This window comes from Mustelus asterias, chromosome 1 (assembly GCF_964213995.1).
Source record: "Mustelus asterias chromosome 1, sMusAst1.hap1.1, whole genome shotgun sequence".
NCBI lineage: Eukaryota > Metazoa > Chordata > Chondrichthyes > Carcharhiniformes > Triakidae > Mustelus > Mustelus asterias.
This window is the reverse complement of record NC_135801.1, coordinates 79,673,178-79,694,964: the sequence shown is the minus strand read 5'-3', so window position 1 is coordinate 79,694,964 and position 21,787 is coordinate 79,673,178. Positions and strand designations below refer to the sequence as shown.

General features: G+C 43.5%; 1 protein-coding gene across 1 annotated transcript in view; it reads left to right on the top strand.

The window, feature by feature from the left end:
- Window positions 1-21,787, top strand: part of prkg2 (protein kinase cGMP-dependent 2) — a 73,657-nt gene that overhangs the window by 9,873 nt on the left and 41,997 nt on the right. Inside the window, exons 2-6 of the mRNA XM_078215267.1 lie at window positions 8,270-8,436; window positions 10,300-10,413; window positions 11,775-11,880; window positions 12,909-12,972; window positions 17,287-17,364. Coding sequence (XP_078071393.1) covers window positions 8,270-8,436; window positions 10,300-10,413; window positions 11,775-11,880; window positions 12,909-12,972; window positions 17,287-17,364 — 529 coding nt within the window. The remainder of the gene's footprint in view (window positions 1-8,269; window positions 8,437-10,299; window positions 10,414-11,774; window positions 11,881-12,908; window positions 12,973-17,286; window positions 17,365-21,787) is intronic.

Sequence of the window (21,787 nt, the reverse complement as noted above, 5' to 3'; positions counted from 1 at the left end):
TGTAGGGATTTGCTTTTTATACCTCTTCTGCAGTGTACGGACTCAATGATTTCTATGATATAGATATGATATAGGGGTGGCACGGTGGCACAGTGGTTAGTGCTGCTGCCTCACAGCCCCATGGACCTGGATTTGATTCTGATTTTGGGTGACTGCGTGAAGTTTGTACGTTCTCCCCATGTCTGTGTGGGTTTCCTCCAGGTGCTCTGGTTTCATTCCACACTCCAAAGATGTGCAGGTGAGGTGGATTGGCCATGCTAAATGTGTGGGGTTATGGGGATAGGGCAAGGGAGAGGGTCTGGGTAAGGTACTCTGTCAGAGAGTCAGTGCAGACTTGATGGGCTGAATGGCCTCTTCTGCACTGTGGGAATTCTATGATTCTATGATCATTTTGAGAGATTTAGTAGGTGAACATTTGTAAAAGTATAAATTAAAATACAAAATGCTGAGGAAGTGCAGCAGGTCATTAAGTGAAAGTGAAGACAATTTAACATTTCAGGGGAGTCACATCATCGTAATCGTCAAAGAGTCATTTTAATCATGCTGGTGCGTAATATGCTATTGCTTAATATTCCAGTTTTGTTTAAACATTTTTCATTTTGGTTACTGACAGAAAGCATTTTGAATGATTGGTGGGAAAAATATATATGAGCACCCTGTGAATATTAAGTGTGACATGACAAGAAAAGTGTGACACCTCTGATAAGGAAAGGCTGTCAGAACATTAGCTAGTGTTTTTAGTAACAAGTGATTCATATATGACTTTGAATGAAATGTGCCATGCAAGTACCAAATTTAATATATAATCTGCTCCCATTTTACGTCCAAATATTCAGTCTTTATTTATATATAATTCTTTGATTTTCAAAGCCAAATTTATTAGAAAATTTGAGTTTCTATACAGTATAGGCTGAGGAGCTGGATGATATAAAATAGAACTGCTACCTTGCTACTACTGGTAGAAGGGTATAATTATACCATGACAAGTATACTTTGGCAGTTCTTACTACAAATGTAGATATAAGAATTTAAAATGAAAAATAAAGTTGACACAAACATTGGAAAAACATGGAAAGTGTGAGCAGATGTAGATTTTAAATATATTACTAGTTGTGCTGCTGAATTTCATAGAATTGTTACAGCACAGGAGACCATTTGGCCCAATGGGTGGGATTTTACGGCCTTGCTCGGGCCAGACTGAAAGTTCTCGCCCGAGGTCAACGGAGATTTCCATTGCCTGACCCTCGCCCGCGCCAATTCCGTGACGGGTGAGGTGGTAGAGTTCTGGCCATTGTGTCTGCCCCTGCTCTCCATAGGAATATTTTACCTTGTGCTACTCCCTGCTTCCTCCCTGCAGGTCTGCACATTCCTACTTTTCAGATAACAATCCTATTTCCTCTTGAGTGCCTTGACTGAATTTGTCTCTACCAAACTCTTAGGTAGTGCATTCCAGGTCCTAACAACTTGCTGCCTGAAAAAAGGTTTTCCTTATGTTGCCATGCTCCTTTTGCTAATTGCCTTAAATCTGTGCCCTCTTGTTCTTGATTCTTCTATCAGCGGGATAATTTTTTCCCCTTTGTACTCTGCCCAGACCTATCATGATTTTGAATACCTCTATCAAATCTCCTCTCAACCTTCTCTTCTCTAAGGAAAACTTCTCCAATCTTCCTACATAACTGAAATGCCTTATCCCTATGACAATTCTTGTGAATCTTTTCTGTACTCTCTCTAATGCCTTCAAATCTTTCCTCAAGTGTGGCACCCAGAACTGGATGCAATATTCCAATTGACATAACTTCCTTGCTTTTATAGTTTATGCCCCTATTAATAAAGCCTAGGATACTATGGCCAGAATTTTACCAGCGTGCCCACCCCGATTCCGGGGGTGGGCGAGGCTCGGAGAACAGCATTCTCCATTGGCCTCGAGCGGGATTGTACAAACCTCGGGCGGACGTGCCAGTAAAATTCCACCCAAGGTGATTTATTAATCACACGTACTTAATCTGTCTTGCCCTTATCAATGATTTATGCAAATAGACACCCAGGTCCCTCTGTTCCTGCACCCCTTTAGAATTGTACCTTTTATTTTATATTGTCTCTCTGCATTTTTCTCACCAAGGTGAATCACTTCACACTTGCCTGCATTAAATTCTATGTGGCACGTGTCCACCCATTCCACCAATCTGTGTCCTTTTGGGGTTCTACTTTATCCTCCTTGTGATTCACAATGCTTCCAAGTTTTGTATCATCTGCATATTTTGTAATTGTTCCCTGTACACTAAGGTCAAGGTCATTAATATATATCAGGGAGAGCAAGGGCCTGAGGGAACTCCACTACATACCTTTCTCCAGCAAGAAAAACATCCATTAACCACTCCTTTCTGTTTCTTACACACAGGTTCTTCTTTCTGCCAGACCCCCTTTGGTCTGCCTTTTTCTCTTCACTTTTGCTTCTCAGCTAAATGTTTGCTTTCCCTTCTGTCCACATCCGTTCCTTTCTGTCCGCTTTTTAATGTCTGAATGGAAGTGGCTGGGGGTGGGGGGCGGGGGGGGGGGGGGGGGGGGCGCGGGGGGGGTGTCGGTTGGCAAGGGAGGTGGGAGAATGAAAGACGTGATATGCCAGGGGAAGAAAATACCAACTGCTGCAGTCTGCATTATGAGTGGGAATTATGAGGAAGAAGTGATCCTCAGCAATGTCCTTCACACCCCCTCCTTAGTCACTCGCACTTCTCACCAACCCCTCACTATTATTGTATGTCCCTACTCATTTGCATTCTAACCACACCCCTCACCCTCAGTTTCCCAAGGGGAGATGGCAAGATACTGAGGACCCCCTTACCCTGCAACATTTTCTACCTAACCTTTCCATTGGATTTGCTTAAAGAAACTTTGTTTTCAGAATTCAATACTTTTAATAACTCACGTTATAATGAAGAATGAGACGGGGCAGCCTGGCTTTGCTTCTATTTGTGTCTTTCTTGTCTGACGCATAGGGCTGAGTTTTCATTCACTGGTCCCATTCTTGCCATTGAGATGAAATATTGGTTGGCAACCTAGAAACACTAGGCAGTGGATCCCAAGGGAACGTTTAGAGAAGGCAGCAAATTAAGAGGCTGCCTCCAGGAACCTGTGCAATTTAGGGTGGCAGACAGACTCCATAGCCAGGAGGGCCAAAGGGATTGCTTGAAGATCTGGGCATCCGATAGCTCTATGATGAGAGGTGGGCACTGCCGATGTAGATAGGAAATCGCGAGGGCACCTCAAGGTGGAGGCACCCTCTGAGAATCATGGTTATGGGGACGGGGTGGGGGTGGAAATTAAATAAGGCTTCGCTGACCTCATGATCTTAGGACAGGAGGTCACTTCCATTCTTTTTTTACCTCAGGAGGGTGCCCACCAATTCTCCATGAAAATATCTTCCTCTGGGTAATTTCGCAGTGAGAAGTCTCACTCACCTGACGAAGTGGATCTCCCACTCACCTGACGAAGGAGCAGTGCTCCGAAAGCTTATGGTATTTGCTACCAAATAAACCTGTTGGACTTTAACCTGGTGTTGTGAGACTTCTTACTGTGTTTACCCCAGTCCAACGGCGGCATCTCCACATCATAATTTCGCAGTGGCAGCCTGGTACCCGCCTCCGTTTCTGCTTTCGAGAGATACATGCCCTAACCTGTTCAATCTTTCCCAATTGGTATGACAACTCAGTTCTGGCATTATTCTGGAAAATTTTCTTTGCACCTTCTCCAATATCTTGAGGGGCTGACAGATAGGGGTCTATTATCTCTTGAAAAAAGGTAGCTGAGGGGTGACCTAATCGAGGTTTTTCAAATTATGAAAGGGAGCGTGGATACACAGAGAATAGGTGGAATCTTGTGAAAGTGTTGGGATCTCGGCTGCTGGCTGGAGAGCCCGCAAGGGCCTCTTTACGGAAAGGCCCACTGTATTTTGTGCCGCTTTGGCAATTGACAGGCTAGCATCAGTCCTTCCCACAGGATCAAGGACCCTGGGGTGGAGGTCCCACTGCTTGAAGACAGCCAGCCAGTCAATCAGAGGCCAGCAGCTCTTCTGTTCTTAGCTGTGCCACTGGGAAGGCAGCTGCCAGTCTGATGCTCACCAAAGGCCTCAGATTGAGGGGGCACCCAAACACAGGCAAGTGTTGGTGGGAAGGAAGTTGCGGAGTGGGAGTTGAGGGTTGTGGGGAATTCAACAGCAAGAGCAGGCATTGGCTCTAAGTGCCCCCCCCCCCCCCCACCCCCCCAAAGATGCCAGGTTCCTTGGTCAGGCACTGAATCCCATTGAACAAGGGACCTCCCCTAACTCAACACCAGCCCCACACACCCCACCGGAGCCAGAGTCCATAAGCAAACACACCAAAGTTTGCTTGTCAGGTTCATGTTGTTCCATTTCCCACACCCAGTGGTGCACAAGGTAGATGTTCATCTGCTCCCATTGCAATTTGTTTTCCTGGAACAGGTCACTCACCTGTCGGCAAAGGTTCATAGCTTGAGGTGATGCCACTCTGTATCAAGCATGGCTGACCAGGGGATTCTACCAATCTTACCACCTGCCATTGATATAGAGCAGCAATGGCAGGATGGGGCCCTCAAGTGGGCATTAATTACCCACTTAAGGTCCTCAATTGGCAGAATGGGAAGGTTATCCACGGATTTTCCTGCCACAGACTTAATCAGGATGGAGATGGGAAGGTGGTGAGGCACTGGCCATCTTCCCATTCAATTAAGTGCCCCCATAGCAGCAAACTCACCACAGAGGAGGGCAAAAGATTCCGCTCATTATTTTCACTTGTGGAGAAGAACATAACTGATGACCATCCATACAGGATCATCATCAAGAATTCAAATAGAAAATTCAAAAGCAACACCTTGACCCAAAGAGTATTGGGAATGTGGAACTCGTGACCAGGAGGCAGTGGTTGAAGTGAAGAGTATAGATGCATTTAAAAGGGAAGTTGGAGAAGCTTATGAGGCAGAAAAGAATGGATGGTTACAATGAAAGATTTGGATGAGGAAAGGTGGGAGGAGGCTCGATTGGAGCATAAACACCTGCATGAAACTGGTTGGACTAAATGGCCTGCTTCCCTTTCATATAACATTTCCACCAAGAATAAAATTCTAATGCGTTGTTGGCCGTTTAAAGGTCTTATTAAGCTATATTGCTACTTGTGGTCATTTGAATATCGGTACGCCCAGATCTCTCTGCTCCTGTACCCCATTTATACCGTTATTTTCCAGGGACTATGTGGCTTCCTTAATCTTCCTACCAGAATCTGCCACCTCACAGTTATCAATATTGAAATTCATATGCCAATTATGCAAGTTTATTAAAGTCTTCCTGTATTTTGTGCATAAGCTTTACATCCAAATTGGAGTCATATCGGCAATATATCTGCAATCTTTATGGCAGCACGGTGGCACAGTGGTTAGCACTGCTGTCTCACAGCGCCAGGGACCCGAGTTCGATTCCCGGCTTGAGTCACTGTTTGAGTGGAGTTTGCACGTTCTCCCCATGTCTGCGCAGGTTTCCTCTGAGTGCTCCGGTTTCCTCCCACACTCTGAAGATGTGCTGGTTAAGTTGATTGGCCATGCTAAATTGACCCTTAGTGTCATGGGGTTAGCAAGGTAAATAAGTAGGGTTATGGAGATAGGGCCTGAGTGGGATTGTTGTCGGTGCAGACTCGATGGGCCAAATGGCCTCCTTCTGCACTTTAGGGATTCTGTGAAATTTCTCTATGAAACATTTGAAATTGTACTTCTAATTTCCCATCCAAGTAGTTTAAAAATGTGTGAATGCATCATTCCGTCAGCCTTATTGACATTATAAATTAAAATCTGACTCATCAATGTAAATGTATAATCTTATGGTCTAAATAAAAAGCTGTTAATTTTTTCCAGAAAATACAGACGAGGTCACCAGTACCAAAAGTCAACCAGTGTTTTTTTTTGTGTTCAGAAGAAGAAGCGCTCCATAGAACCATAGAAAATTACAGCTCAGAAACAGGCCTTTTGGCTCTTCTTGTCTGTGCCGAACCATTTTTTGCCTAGTCCCACTGACCTGCACTTGGACCATATCCCTCCACACCCCTCTCATCCATGAACCCGTCCAAGTTTTTCTTAAATGTTAAAAGTGACCCCGCATTTACCACTTTATCCGGCAGCTCATTCCACACTCCCACCACTCTCTGCGTGAAGAAGCCCCCCCTAATATTCCCTTTAAACTTTTCTCCTTTCACCCTTAACCCCTCTGGTTTTTTTCTCCCCTCGCCTCAGCGGAAAAAGCCTGCTTGCATTCACTCTATCTATACCCATCAAAATCTTATACACCTCTATCAAATCTCCCCTCAATCTTCTACGCTCCAGGGAATAAAGTCCCAACCTATTTAATCTCTCTCTGTAACTCAGCTTCTCAAGTCCCGGCAACATCCTTGTGAACCTTCTCTGCACTCTTTCAACCTTATTTACATCCTTCCTGTAACTAGGTGACCAAAACTGTACACAATACTCCAAATTCGGCCTCACCAATGCCTTATATAATCTTACCATAACACTCCAACTTTTATACTCGATACTCCGATTTATAAAGGCCAATGTACCAAAGGCACTCTTTACGACCCTATCCACCTGTGACGTCACGTTTAGGGAATTCTGTACCTGTATTCCCAGATCCCTCTGTTCAACTGCACTCTTCAGACTCCTACCATTTACCCTGTATGTTCTACTTTGGTTTGTCCTTCCAATGTGCAATATCTCACACTTGTCTGCGTTAAATTCCATTTGCCATTTTTCAGCCCATTTTTCTAGTTGGTCCAAATCCCTCTGCAAGCTTTGAAAACCTTCCTCACTGTCCACTACACCTCCAATCTTTGTATCATCAGCAAACTTGCTGATCCAATTTACCACATTATCATCCAGATCATTGATATAGATGACAAACAACAATGGACCCAACACCGATCCCTGCGGCACACCACTAGTCACAGGCCTCCACTCAGAGAAGCAATCCTCCACAACCACTCTCTGGCTTCTTCCATTGAGCCAGTGTCTAATCCAATTTACTACCTCCCCATGTATACCTAGTGACTGAACCTTCCTAACTAACCTCCCATGAGGGACCTTGTCAAAGCCTTGCTGAAATCCAGGTAGACAACAACCACCGCCTTCCCTTCATCCACTTTCCTGGTAACCTCCTCGAAAAACTCTAATAGATTGGTCAAACATGACGCTCCTCACTTCTTTCTCCCTTTCTCCATCTGTCTCTCACTTTCTAACATTTATAGAACACCAAGTAAAGGCTATGACATGAGTGGAATCAGAAATTGTCATTATTCTCCCTCGCTTAGGCACAGACCCACATAATATTAAAAAAACTTCCTGATGTCACCGAAGTAAAATTTCCAAAATTTGAGGTCCAACTTTTGTGTGAGGAAAGGGAGATAGGAATTGGTGGGAGGGAGTGTTGGCAGTGGTGGGGATGGGGGTGGTGGGGATGGGTGGTGGAGGCCACCGAGGGACTGAGCGGGAGCCAGTAGAAGGTGAGGCTTTTAGAGGGCTTAGGAAAGCTGGAAAGGCACAAGGCCTTGCGCACTATAGAGGGGTTGAGGAGAGCCGGGGAGAGGACAAAGGGGAAGTTTTAAAAGGGTTTGTGAAGCTTTGGGGAAGGTATTTTTTATGCTAAGTGTCAGAATTAGCTTTTTTCTGAGCCTTGCGGCTGATCATTCTACTTGCAACTTTTTTCTTAAAGTCCTTTTTTCTCGAGAGAAAATTGGATACATAATTAAAACAGGTGAAGATCCAAGACGATGGAAAAAAGCCAGATCCAGAGCCTACTCATCCGAACGCAATCTGAGGAGGGGTAGTGGGGGGACTGAAAAGAAGCATTACATATTTACGTATGTTAGGGTCTAATGCCTGTTTTAGACGGTTGCCTGGGGTGCCTGAAAAATGGCGCAACCTAATATCAGGTCAAATGTTTTTCAGATATCCTTGAGGCACAGGGTATTGGACCTTGAAGTTGGCCCTCATTTTGTCCATTTTAGGTCCATATTGAAGATGCTATATGAATGGGTTTATTGTTGTTGCTGCAGTGATGATGACTGCTGATGTAACTGCTTACCTACTGCCTTCAGCCTCTGAGCTCCATGTCCAACTGAAGGGATAGTTTGTTTCAATCTTTTGGATAAAAATAATAGGATAAATTATGTTTGGTGAAGGACACTTTCTGGTGTAACAGGTTATATTGTTTCCATGACAGAGTGAAGAAGCTTATAACAGAGGCCCTGAACAAGAATCTGTTTCTGAAACGATTGGAGCCACAGCATGTCAGAGACATGGTGGAGTGTATGTATGAGAAAAACTATCAACACGGTGACTATGTTATTAAACAAGGGGAACCAGGCAACCATCTTTTTGTGTTGGCAGGTACTCTCCATTTTGGAATTTTATAACGTTTTTGAATTTACTCTTGAAGTTACTGTGTGGGAGGAATTTCTCCAGTCACTGTATGTTATTTCATCATGGGGATGGACTTTGGGTGACCAATGAGCAGAGCACCCGTTGGCCCTGGAGTGAGTTCATTTTGAGGACCCAGGACTCGTCAATGCTCAGTTGGTAAGCCACAGGTAAAGAGGAGTGCTATGGGCTGCTGACACGCAGCCGTTTTCAATATCAACCAGCTCCGTCAGCCTTCAGGCAAGAAGAAGATAGGTCTGTGGAGCCTGAGAGCAGGTAGGGGTAGCGTGAGGGAGTCTTGTCTTCTCTCAAGAAAGGCGAGTTAGGGGGGAACACTAGTGCGGCAGTGCCCAAGGCTGGTTTGGGGGGGGGTCTGAGAAAGTAACCTTGTTCCTCGTATCCCCACAAATCAGTAAATCTTATCTTCTGAACTCCTTTTTCCACACCTGCTCCACCGGGTGCTTTCCTAAAATGCGAAATAGAGCCTTGAGTATGTCATTGGATCACGATTTGAACGTTGAAAAGCTGACCACTTGTCTCAGGCAGATAGGCCCAGGGGAGGATTAGACATTCATGGCGACACCAGGCCCAGGCAAGGGAATCATTTCCTGCCCCTTCATGGTGCACAGTGTCCCATTCCTGTAAGAAAAGAGGCAGGAAAACCTCCCCTAAATATCCGAGGCTCTCATTTAGTCGTTACCTGTAGCAAAATTATAAACAAATCTCTTAACAGCAGATGGTGAATCGAGTTATTGTTGCACAGTATCTGTTTTCAATGAGTTAAATTTTAACAATCATGTAAAATTAAAGTCAGGAGTATCAGGGCGAAGAACTAATAATCTCTTTATTCTGTTGAAAAAAATTATAAAAACTAAAAAAAAACTCGCATTTATATCCTGCCTTTTGCAGGACATCCCAGAGTGCTTTATTTCCAACCAATGAAATACTTGTTGTTGCAGTTAGTCACTGTTGTAATGTAACAAACCTGACAGCCAATTCCAAACAACATACTCTCACAAATCGCAATGAAATAAGTGATGGGATCATCTGTCTTTATCTGTTGGTTGCAGGATCACTGTTGGCCAGGACAACTGGAGAACTTCCCTGCCCTTCTTCATAATAGTGTATATTCATAATTATGTCCCAGAATTTTTTCTATCTACATGGGAGTGCAGGTAGGATCTCAGTTTAATATCTCATCTGAAAAACAGGACCTCTGACAGTGCACCGCTCCATCAGTACTGCGCTGGAGCCTGAATTTTACGATCAAGTCCCAGGACTGGCGCTTGAATCCACAACCTTCTAACATAAAGCCAAGAGTCCTACCAAATGAGCTTTGGCTTCTACATTTAAAGTCAGATAAGCCCTATCAAGGTTGGGAGCAGGAGGCAAGTAGCTTTGAGCAAACTTGGGCTGCCCTTTCAACTAGGGGGCTCTCTTGTTGGGCACAGAGTACCTAAGAGGAGTGACCTTCTGCCCCATTCCCCCAGACCATTCTCCAACCCCCCAGGCTCTCAGCCAGGATGTCAAGTGGCCTGAGGATGGACAGGTCAACCAACAACTTACTGTCTGCAGGTAGACAATGGGCACAGCTTCAAAAGTAGTTCATTGGCTGTGAACTGCTTGGGGACATCATGAGACTGTGAAGGGTGAGGGACAGGGCTATATGAATGCAAGTGTTTTTCATTGTAAAGCGATTAAGATCATTTCAAACTCTGAAACATTTGCCATGGGTAAAACTGCTGCATTGGAAAACATTTTCCTGCATCTGATTTTATTCTCACTGGGATATTTTCTGTTTTATAATGTCCTTTCTTTTGTTCCTTTTGACAGAGGGCAAACTGGAGGTCCTGCAAAATAGCAAAATTCTAACGTCTATCAGTATATGGACAGCATTTGGTGAACTTGCTATCTTATATAACTGCACAAGGACAGCCTCTGTGAAAGGTACAGCTCTTCCATTACTCAATACTGCAATGAAATAATTGTTTAGCTTATTATTTGTTTGAACATTTTGTTTAAGACTGTGGACCCTCCAGTTAGTACCCTTTTTCTCATTTTTTGTACTTCACACACAGCCTTCTTTGTTCAATGTATTTATATTAGATTAGTGTCATTGAGGACTAAATAAATACAAGCATTTTATCTATTAACTATAAGATTATATGTGAAGCTGCAGTACTTAAGAGATTGATTCGGAAACCACATTAGAAATAACAATATAGCTTCCTTTCCTAACTGTCTCTTGAGGCAATTCAAAAGAATTTTAAATGGAGAATAATGAATCGCTATTGACTAAAAGACACAATGCTAACCTTGGGCTCAGATGATGTCATAAGCCATGACAACAAAGCAAAATCAATTCATAGCCATTATTTGATGCCAAAATTAGATTGCAATCATAAAATTGCACCTTGGCTTCTGTTAAGATTGTTTTCATTAAATGTGAGCGTTTATTGGGGTTAGAATCTAATACGCAATAATATTGATCCTGTTTGATTAAAAGGATATGTGAAGTGATTCTGAAAAATTACCTGAAGTTCCTTTCGAGTTGACTCATTAGTAGTTGTATGGCATAGTTACAGCAGTGATCTGGCTGTACATTCTGTTAATAACTTCATGGTGTACTAACAATAATAGCATAAATGATTCAATTTACTTTATCAAGTTGTGAACCATAGATTTGGCTAAAAATTGAAATTTGTACTATTAGGGTTTTTTTAGCTGAAGGCTACTTTTAGTTACTACTTCATCTAGGCAGTTGCTGGATGCATGAGCTGCATTGAACCCCAGTTTCCACAAGTACATTATATGAACTCGCACTCTGCTCAGTAAAACATGAGCACGAAAGAGAGGGTTCTGCAGGTAAACGTAAAAATGATTCTTGTGGGGCCAGCAGGTACAGAGGCACTTTTCCAGGACCCTTCATGGAAAGATTGGGCTCTTGCTGCCATTGTGGCAACCCCCCAGCCCCTTAACCTTTCTGTGTTTGAGTAACTTGTTTACATCCTCTGGTGACTTACCTCAAATTACAGGTGAATGGTCTCTAGCAGCCTTGAGTGAGCTATCTCTGGATAGCCATTTCAGCTGGCCAGCCAATTCCCATCACTGTCAATGAGGCCTGGTCACAAAAATGGATTGGACAACTCCTGTCACCTCTCAATGTGGCGAGCCACATGCTCCACTGGAGAATCTCAGAGTTATCACACAAATCCACAGCAACAGGTTTATTCAGATTGTTCGATGTGAAAAGAAGGGCAAATTGAAAGTTGATTGTCATTATTTGTGATGTGCTTATCCTCTTAAAGCTGTAAGCAGTGTCAAAACCTGGGTACTGGACCAAGACGTTTTCCGCAATATTATGAGAGGAACAACTCAGGCGAAACACGAGCAGTACAGAAATTTCCTCAGAAGGTAAAGGTCATTGTTGGCATTGTGCACTTATTGCAGGAGGATCTAAGGAGAAAAGAGAAAGAAAGACTTGCATTCATTTTGCGCCTTTCATAACCTCGTGATGTACAGTGCAATACAACTAAGAAAGGTTGAGGTGAAGTCACTGTCATAACGTAGGAAATGAGCCGGCATCTCCACATCATGACTACCATCGACACCACAAACTGCCGGCTCCAAGTGGAGAGGATCTCCAAGAAGATCGCGCATATCGACACAGACATCAAGTTTCTACACTTTAACCTGGTGTTGTTAAACTTCTTACTGTGTTTACCCCAGTCCAACCTTTAACATGGTGTTGTTAAACTTCTTATTATAACGTAGGAAACACAGCAGCCGATTTACACACAGCAATACCCACAAATGGAAATTTGAGCGTGACCAGATAATCTGTTTTTAGGTGTTGATTATGAAATAAATATTGATGAGGACATTGAAGTGCACACAATTTATAAGTTTGATCTGTAATCAGGATAACCTGTTTCAAAAATTAGAGCCTAATTCTGCACTCAAATCGTCATTTCAAAGAAAGTGTAAATTTAACCCACATCTTCATTTTTAACCAGCGCCTGAAACCTGTCACTGCTATTGATTTCATTTGAATAATTTTTAACCTTTCAACTTAACCTTGCAACCTGCAGCTAGTTGAGGACTAGTTTTGTTCACCCAATCTGTCCTGACTCTCCCTTGTCAAAGAAAAGCATCTGAATCGGTTCCCTAGAGAAATGAAAACCACATTTCCTTTCTGCTTCCCCACCCATCCTGAAATACCATGTACTGTCCTTGTCCCCGTTTTGTATTTCTGCAAATGTTAGCAGCTATACTGTATTTTTTATGCAAGCAAATTGATCCTGACCAGTAACACACAGGATCGAACAAACTGTTAGTTCAATGGCTTACATCAAAGTTTATTCAGTAATGATTCAGTAACTGGAAAGTTCATTGGAAACAAGAATGTTTTTTAATAATTTATGTTTCATACATTTCTCTAGTGTTTCCCTGCTTAAGAACCTACCAGAAGATAAACTTGTGAAGATAGTGGACTGCTTAGAAATAGTAAGTCATTCATTTGGAAGGAAATAATTGAAATATCATGCAGTCCCTCAATAAGCCTCCCTATTTCCCATTTTTGTAGCAAAATTAATGGGAGAAGTATTGGATAATCCAAAAGTAATGGAATGTTGCCTCTCACGTGTAGTTTAGGAATCTGAGCAGGAGGTTGTATTAAATTTATCAAATCATGGCTTAGAAATGTAAATACATATAGAGTAGGATTTTCTGGTCCTTCCTGCCGCCAGGATCATCTGGTCCTGCCGAAAGCAATCTCCCTGCAATGGGTTGTCCGACAGCAGGGTGGGCGAGCCATACAAAATGCCATAGACCTCAGTGGGAACGGTAGATCCCACCGGCTGCCAGTGGCAAGCTGGTTCCACCACTGGGAAGTGTACCATGGTGGGGCGGCTGGAAAATCCTGGCTATAGTTTCTTGAGGGCAGGAATTCCACCACCGCCCCCCCACCCAACAGGGTGGAAGTCTGACCCTCGCCTCCTCAAGGACACCGATGGCATGTAATTGCTACGGGGCATCCTCGTTGAACATTGGTTGGTGCGAGACCAATGTTTCTCCCCACAGCCACCCCGGAAAATGAATCCCCAAGATTTACCAAGTATTTATCCAATGTTTGAAATCTAGACATTTTAGTAAGCCCGTACCATGAAAACTCTCTCAAATAAAATGCTTGGCTTTTTTTTTAGTAAGATCAATTTTCTTCCCTTTTTAACAGTGCTAATGATGTCACTGCTTAGAGTATCCTGTAGGGATTAGGGAGTCTGGAGGTATAAACTCACTCACATTTCCTGTCGGACCTAATAGACTCATGACCTTCCTGGGAATGTATTTCCTTCTCCTCAATAAAAGTGTTTTAATGGAATAGGGTCAGCTGTTGGATGCAAATCTAATTGTGATTAGGAAGTACATAATAATGGATGATTACAGACTGTGGGATTTCATTTTAAGATGAATGCATTTTCCTCTGAAATACAAGAACATGCGAGCATAGGTTTTGTGAAAGAAATGGTTGTGATAAACTTCTGAAAATGTAAACAGTAAGAGGTTGTTTTGGCCAAAGGGTGAAAACAGGCACTAAATTGAGTTACGTTGATAAGCAAAGGCTGTTTGAAAATCCGATTTAGCACACCACTCTGATCCTAATTGATGATTACCATTGTTCTATAGACTCGCCTGGAGGTGGTAAACCAGACAGACACGGGCACATTTCACACTCAACTGTCAATTAAACACAATTTTTGATCGGGCTATCTGTATGGCCTCCTCTCACTTGCTTCCTCTGACAATATGAAGCACATTGACTTGTGCAGAGTGGCACATTGCAGGATCATAGAATCCCTACAGTGCAGAAGGAGGCCATTTGGCCCATCGAGTCTGCATCAACCACAATCCCACCCAGGTCCCATTCCCGTAATCCTACATATTTATCTTGTTAATCCCCTGACACTAAGGGGCAATTTATCATGGCCAATCCACCTAACCCGCACATCTTTGGACTGTGGGAGGAAACCAGAACACCCGAAGGAAACCCACGCAGACAGGGGGAGAACGTGCAGACTCTGCACAGACAGTGACCCGAGGCCGGAATTGAACCCGGGTCCCTGGTGCTGTGAGGCAGCAGTGCTAACCACTGTGCCACCGTGCCGCCCCTGACTTGGGGGTCGAATGTACAGGTCCTTGTGGAGGAAATCCAGCAGGGAAGGGATGTGCTGTAAATCCAGAGAGAAAAGTTGTCACCTCCCTCTCCTGCAGCAACTGACGATGTTCAGCCTGGCCTCCTGATCTCCTCCCATTTATTTTGCAGACCAATAGGGAGCTCCCCCCCCACCCCCCCCCCCCCCCCCCCCCAGCAAAATTCCCCATGGTCAAGCATTTCCTTTCACCTATAAGTTGCCCAATAGTGGAGTAGGAGAGTTCTTAACTTTTAAAAATATATAAATATATTCTTTCATGGGCATTTAAGAATCAGCCACATTGCTGTGGGACTGGACCACAAGCAAGGACGGCAGACTTCCTTCCCTGAAGGATATTAGTGAACCTGATGGTTTTTTTACAACGACTGATGAGGGTTTCATAAACACCATTAGTGAGCCTTGTGAGTTTTTAACTGAATTCAAGTCTCAACAACTGCTGTGGTGGAATGTGAAGCCATGTTCCCAGAGAACTCTGGAATACTAGTCCAGTGACATTACCACTGTGCCCCCAATAGTGAAGTCCTGGATTCATTGCTAGGGTTGGCAAAGTCATGACAAAGTGCTTTAGAGGTCCGCTTCACAGCTCCAGCAGCAACTGAACATGAAGTACATGGAACAGTATTTAACATCCACATTAAGACCTTCTTTACTCCAAAACAGCTGGTCGCCGTTGGATGCATTAGGATAAGTCCTATCTGCTAAAATACTGTGCATCCTCTTTAATAATTACTAGCAAGTATTCCCCCCCCCCCACCCCCATAGTTCATCTCATAGAAATCAAAACAAAATCCATGCTACCTGTTCCCTCTGTTTCCAGAATCTATGCATATCAAGTGCATAAGATTGTCGTTGTCTGTGTTATTTGCAGGATTCTGGCATTACCTGGTGTTAGAGCTACTGAGACTTAACAATGTCGTATCTTCCCGTCGCTTTGAATGAGGTGCATGGGTGGAATTTTATTGGTCCTTTGGAGTGGGCTGGATAGCATGAAGGGGGTATCGTGTCTGTGGCCTCTCTCCACTGCTGGTATTTTACCCATGATGGGGAGGTATTGAGCAAATTGAGGCCCCTAAGTGGCCAATTAATGGTCACATCAGGACCTCCTGCCACTGCTGCAGGCATTTTATGAGCAATGGTAGGAGAGGCTTCCATGCCATGTGGTGATGGTGCCAATTGAACACTGATGGCATTGTTGCAGAGCAAGGGTTATGGGCTTCTGTCCCGGTATCCTATGCCCAATGGCATCTCCACTCCCCTCCTCCTCTACCACTTCCCCACCATGGTGTTAGCCACTCTTGCACGTTTTGCCCACCACCCCTCACCTGGGGTCTGTCAGACTGGCTCCAGCAAAATATCAGCAGGCAAATGTTGGCCTACTTTCACCCAGGTCACCACATGGAAGTCTCAGTGAATCTCATACCTGCTGTCAGTAGAAATTAGCTGCACTGTGGGCTTTAGTTGAGGCCTGGAATGACCAGTTGCCATTTCTAGGTTACCTTTTGCATCCTAACTGGGCCTTCAGGTCAATCAGTCTTCTTCCCCCATCCACTCTTTTCCCCAAACTCTGCCACCTTTCAGGATTACATTAAATGGCATTGCAGCACCATAAATCTCATCACCAAGTGTCCTTGCACTTCTAAGTATCAGCCCTAACTTTCTGTGGCGATTTTAAATTGTGTTTACGGCGCAAATGTACCTTCCTAAAACTTATGGAGAGGTTGATGGTGAACCCAATGTTTTCATGGGACTAACAGAGTGATGCTAATCATCCAGAAATTAATGCTGAGTCACAACTCACAGTGTATCTCTTCCCTGCCACAAATTGCTGGACAATTTATCCATTAATAACGGCATGTACAATTAATTCAATATAATTTTCCCAGTAAATCCTGGGCCATTATTCCAAATATCATGGACAATGCTTGTGTTCTGCAAGAAAATTCAGCCCTGGAAGTATGTGGGTTTTGGATAATGAGAGGTCTATCGTGGTTCAGACAACAATCAGTTAACACAAGTAGGAGAGAAATTAATTGGGAATCGTTACGTGCCACTTTGGCAACAGGAAGTAATTGGTTTACAATATTTTCAAGAATAGACAGTACAACAGATAAAGAAGGCAGATTTAATCTTATGACCAAAATAAATTTAAGGGTGGAGTGCAAACTTTTATAAAGTGGTGAGCTGTTTTGATAAGAGGAAATACAGAACAATAGGGCCTTGAATTTTGTGACCTTTTATCTGTGTCCCAATTGAGAAATAGCTGAGTTACATTCTTGCTGTGTCAGAGTCAGGAATTCCGAAGATCAGGAGTTCCTGCACCAGGTGCACAGTTGGGATCCAGCATTTGTCCGGCAGCCAGTGGGCTGAGTGGGTATATGAGAGCGCATTTGCCAAGATCCCATATTTGCATCAGGGACTGGTAGCAGTGAAAGGTTGCATGTGTACCCTTGGTTTCCTGATAAATCACTGGTTGTAAGGCTGTCCTGGTGGTTTGAGATCTGGGGAGATTTTTACCAGTGGGTCGAAAGATGCAATTTCACATCCAAACATGAAAATTGAATGTTGGTCCAATCTGGAACTTCTAACAAAAGCTTTTGATTTCTTTTAGGAATACTATGATAAAGGAGATTACATTATCCGGCAAGGTGAGGAAGGAAATACCTTCTTCATCTTGGCAAAGGGAAAGGTAAGACTTTCAATGTTATTAGATGTATTCAGTCAGAAATAATATCCCCCCACCCTACATTTACAAATGCGCCTTCCGCAAACTGTAGCATTAGTCAGACAATGTATTTATCTAATAACCCAATATCCTCAGATTAATGCTCTCCTGTGTGCACTTTCTCATTTGCCTGGTAGAAGATTCAAAAATCAATGAGTTTTCTTAAAACCAGGATGGAGAAGGATTTATATATATTCCGCAGGCAGAATTGCCTCAGTTTAATGGACAGGATTGTAAGTCCCAAATTACAAATTTGTCTCTCAGGCATGAAGAGTGAAAACCTTCTGCATTTCTGTATTGAATCATTCAGCCACTAAAACACAAAACAGTTCTGTCAAACGGTTCTCCTTGAAGTCTCAATTCATGTTTATCTTTATGATATTGAACAGTCTGCTGCACATTTACAGCCTTTTTCCCCTGTACTTTAACCAACCATAGGAAGAATAGACAGGAAGGAAAAGGTGGTGGGGTCGCGCTATTAATAAGAGATAATATCAGGGTAGTACTGAGGGATGACATAGGCTCTGAGGAACAAAACGTGGAATCATTATGGGTAGAGATGAGGAATAGTAGAGGGAGAAAGACACTAGTAGGTGTGGTATATAGGCCCCCAAATAATAATGTTGAGGTAGGGAGGGCTATAAACAAGCAGATAAGGGATGCGTGTAAAAACGGAACGGCAATAATCATGGGGGACTTCAACATGCACATAGACTGGCAGACTCAAGTCGGTAAGGGTGGAATGGAGGAAGAGTTCTTAGAATGCTGTCGGGATAGTTTCCTTGAACAGCATGTTACGGAACCGACGAGGGAACGAGCTATTTTGGATCTGGTATTGTGTAACGAGGTAGGTAGAATTAAGGATCTTATTGTGAAGGACCCTCTTGGGTCTAGTGACCACAATATGGTCGAATTTCTGATTCAGATGGAAGAGGAGAAAGTTTGGTCCCAAACCAGTGTCCTCTGTTTGAACAGAGGGAAATATGATAGGATGAGGGATGAATTGGCTAAGGTAGACTGGGAGAGCAGGCTGGCAGGTAGGATAGCTGAGGAACAGTGGAGGATTTTTAAGGAGATCCTTTTCAGTTCTCAGCAAAAATATATTCCAGCAAAAAACAAAGATTGTAAGAAAAGGGAGAACCAGCCGTGGATAACGAAGGAAATAAAGGAGAGTATTAAAATAAAAACAGCTGCGTACAGAGTGGCCAAAAATAGTGGAGAAACAAGTGATTGGGAAAAATTTAAGAAACAACAAAGAGAGACTAAGAAAGCGATAAAGAAAGGAAGGATAGACTATGAAGCTAGGCTAGCAATTAATATAAAAAATGATAGTAAAAGTTTTTATAAATATATAAAAAGGAATAGAGTGGCTAGAGTGAATGTTGGACCCTTGGAGGACGAGAGGGGGGAGTTAATAGTGGGAAATGAGGATATGGCTGAGTCTTTAAATAAGTTTTTTGTGTCCGTCTTCACGGTGGAGGACACAAATAGTTTGCCAAATATTAACGATAGAGGGTTGGCAGCAGGAGAAATACTTAATTCAATTAATGTTACCAGAGAGGCAGTGCTGGGTAGACTAATGGGACTGAAGGTGGACAAGTCCCCGGGTCCGGATGGAATGCATCCCAGGGTATTGAAAGAAATGTCAGAGGTAATAGTGGATGCGTTAGTGATTATTTATCAAAACTCGTTGCATTCTGGGGTAGTGCCAGTTGATTGGAAAACGGCTAATGTTACGCCGCTGTTTAAAAAAGGAAGGAGACAAAAGGCGGGTAACTATAGGCCGGTCAGCTTAACGTCTGTAGTAGGGAAAATGCTGGAATCCATTATTAAAGAGGAGATAGCAGGGCATCTGGATAGAAATGGTTCGATCAATCAGACGCAGCATGGATTTATGAGGGGAAAGTCGTGCTTGACGAACATGTTGGATTTTTATGAAGATGTGACTAGGGCGGTTGATGGAGGAGAACCGGTGGATGCGGTGTTTTTGGATTTCCAAAAGGCGTTTGATAAGGTGCCCCATAAAAGGCTGCTGAAGAAGATTAGGGCACACGGAGTTGGGGGTAGTGTGTTAAAGTGGATTGGGGACTGGCTATCCGACAGGAAGCAAAGAGTCGGAATAAATGGGTGTTTTTCCGGTTGGAGGAAGGTAACTAGTGGCGTGCCGCAGGGATCAGTACTCGGGCCACAACTGTTTACCATTTATATAGATGATCTGGAGGAGGGGACGGAGTGTAGGGTAACGAAGTTTGCAGACGACACAAAGATAAGTGGAAAAGTGAATCGTGTGGAGGACGGAGAAGATCTGCAGAGAGATTTGGACAGGCTGAGTGAGTGGGCGAGGATATGGCAAATGGAGTATAACGTTGAGAAATGCGAGGTTATACACTTTGGAGGAAATAATAACAAATGGGATTATTATCTCAATGGAAACAAATTAAAACATGCTACCGTGCAAAGGGACCTGGGGGTCCTTGTGCATGAGACGCAAAAGCCCAGTCTGCAGGTACAACAGGTGATCAAGAAGGCAAATGGGATGTTGGCCTATATTGCGAAGGGGATAGAATATAAAAGCAGGGATGTCTTGATGCACCTGTACAGGGCATTGGTGAGGCCGCAGCTGGAATACTGTGTGCAGTATTGGTCCCCTTATATGAGGAAGGATATATTGGCATTGGAGGGAGTGCAGAGAAGGTTCACCAGGTTTATACCGGAGATGAGGGGTTTGGATTATGAGGAGAGGCTGAGGAGATTGGATTTGTACTCGTTGGAGTTTAGAAGGATGAGGGGGGATCTTATGGAGACTTATAAGATAATGCGGGGGCTGGATAGGGTGGAGGCGGAGAGATTCTTTCCACTTAGTAAGGAAGATAAAACTAGAGGACACAGCCTCAAAATAAAAGGGGGTCGGTTTAAGACAGAGTTGAGGAGGAACTTCTTCTCCCAGAGGGTGGTGAATCTCTGGAATTCTCTGCCCACTGAGGTGGTGGAGGCTACCTCGCTGAATATGTTTAAAGCGCGGATGGATGGATTCCTGATCGGTAAGGGAATTAAGGGTTATGGGGATCAGGCGGGTAAGTGGTACTGATCCACGTCAGATCAGCCATGATCTTATTGAATGGCGGGGCAGGCTCGAGGGGCTAGATGGCCTACTCCTGCTCCTATTTCTTATGTTCTTATGTTCTTAAGCTTTCCATTTTCCACTGCTACATTTTATTTTTGTGGAGAAAACAATATTATAATCAAATTACTTTTACACATTTACTTTTATGAGTTCAGTTCAAAGTTACAATCAATTTGAAACCATTTTCCTGCAACTTACAGCTTTGGCCATTAGACAACAACTTGTGTTTATGTAACAGTATAGAATCATAGAATCCCTACAGTGCAGAAGAAGACCATTCGGCCCATCAAGCCTGCACTGACAACAATCTACCCCAGTCCTATCCCCGTAACCCCACATATTTACCCTCCTAATCCCCCTGACACTAAAGGACAATTTGGCATGGTCAGTGCACCTAACCTGCACATTTTTGGATTGTGGGAGGAAACTGGAGCAAACCCACCCAGACATGGGGAGATTGTGCAAACTCCACACAGACAGTCACCCAAGGCCAGAATTGAACCCGGGTCCCTGGCGCTGTAAGGTAGTAGTGCTACCCACTGTGCCACCGTGCCACCAATGCAGTGACTTTGATATATTTAAAAGAACCTGAAGCTTTTTGGATCAGTAGGATTCTGCTCTGATTTTATTTAGTCCCCCATTAGGGTGGTGCCACCATAGAAATCCCATCCCCACTGTGTGGGACATAGGCAATGACCTTAATCTAAAAAAAATAAAGAAAGTCTTGTTCTGCTGCATTCTGCTGACCTGGAACTCAGAGTTTCTATGTGGTTATATCTGCTCATTTACAAACAGAAACAACTTTGCCTAATTGGACCTCTTCCCTGCAGGAAATACTTGAGCAATTGGTTTTCATGGGACAGAACAAATTAAGCGTAACACGAGTCAGAACTTTCAACTTTGGTAGGAGTGTAAACCAGGTTACTTTGACTCAGCTACCAATTATAAAGTTCATCCAAGTTTGATGGGAAGGAAAATGGAGTAGGGTGTGGGATAGGCAGCCTTTCCTAAATGGTCTGTTTTACTCACCTGTCAAAGGTGAAAGTTCAGCCCACAATTTTAGCTGCTTCATTTATTTATGTCCTCCCACTTCAATTTACTCATGAGCAATGGTGCAGGAAACACATCAACATCCTCAAACACAATCATCTTCTGTAACTGATTCGTGCATTTTTTTGAAAATGCAGCAGGAATTAGGTAATTTACATTTATTACATAAAAGCCTAACCCGTGGGCAGAATTTTACAGTTCCCCGCTGGCAGC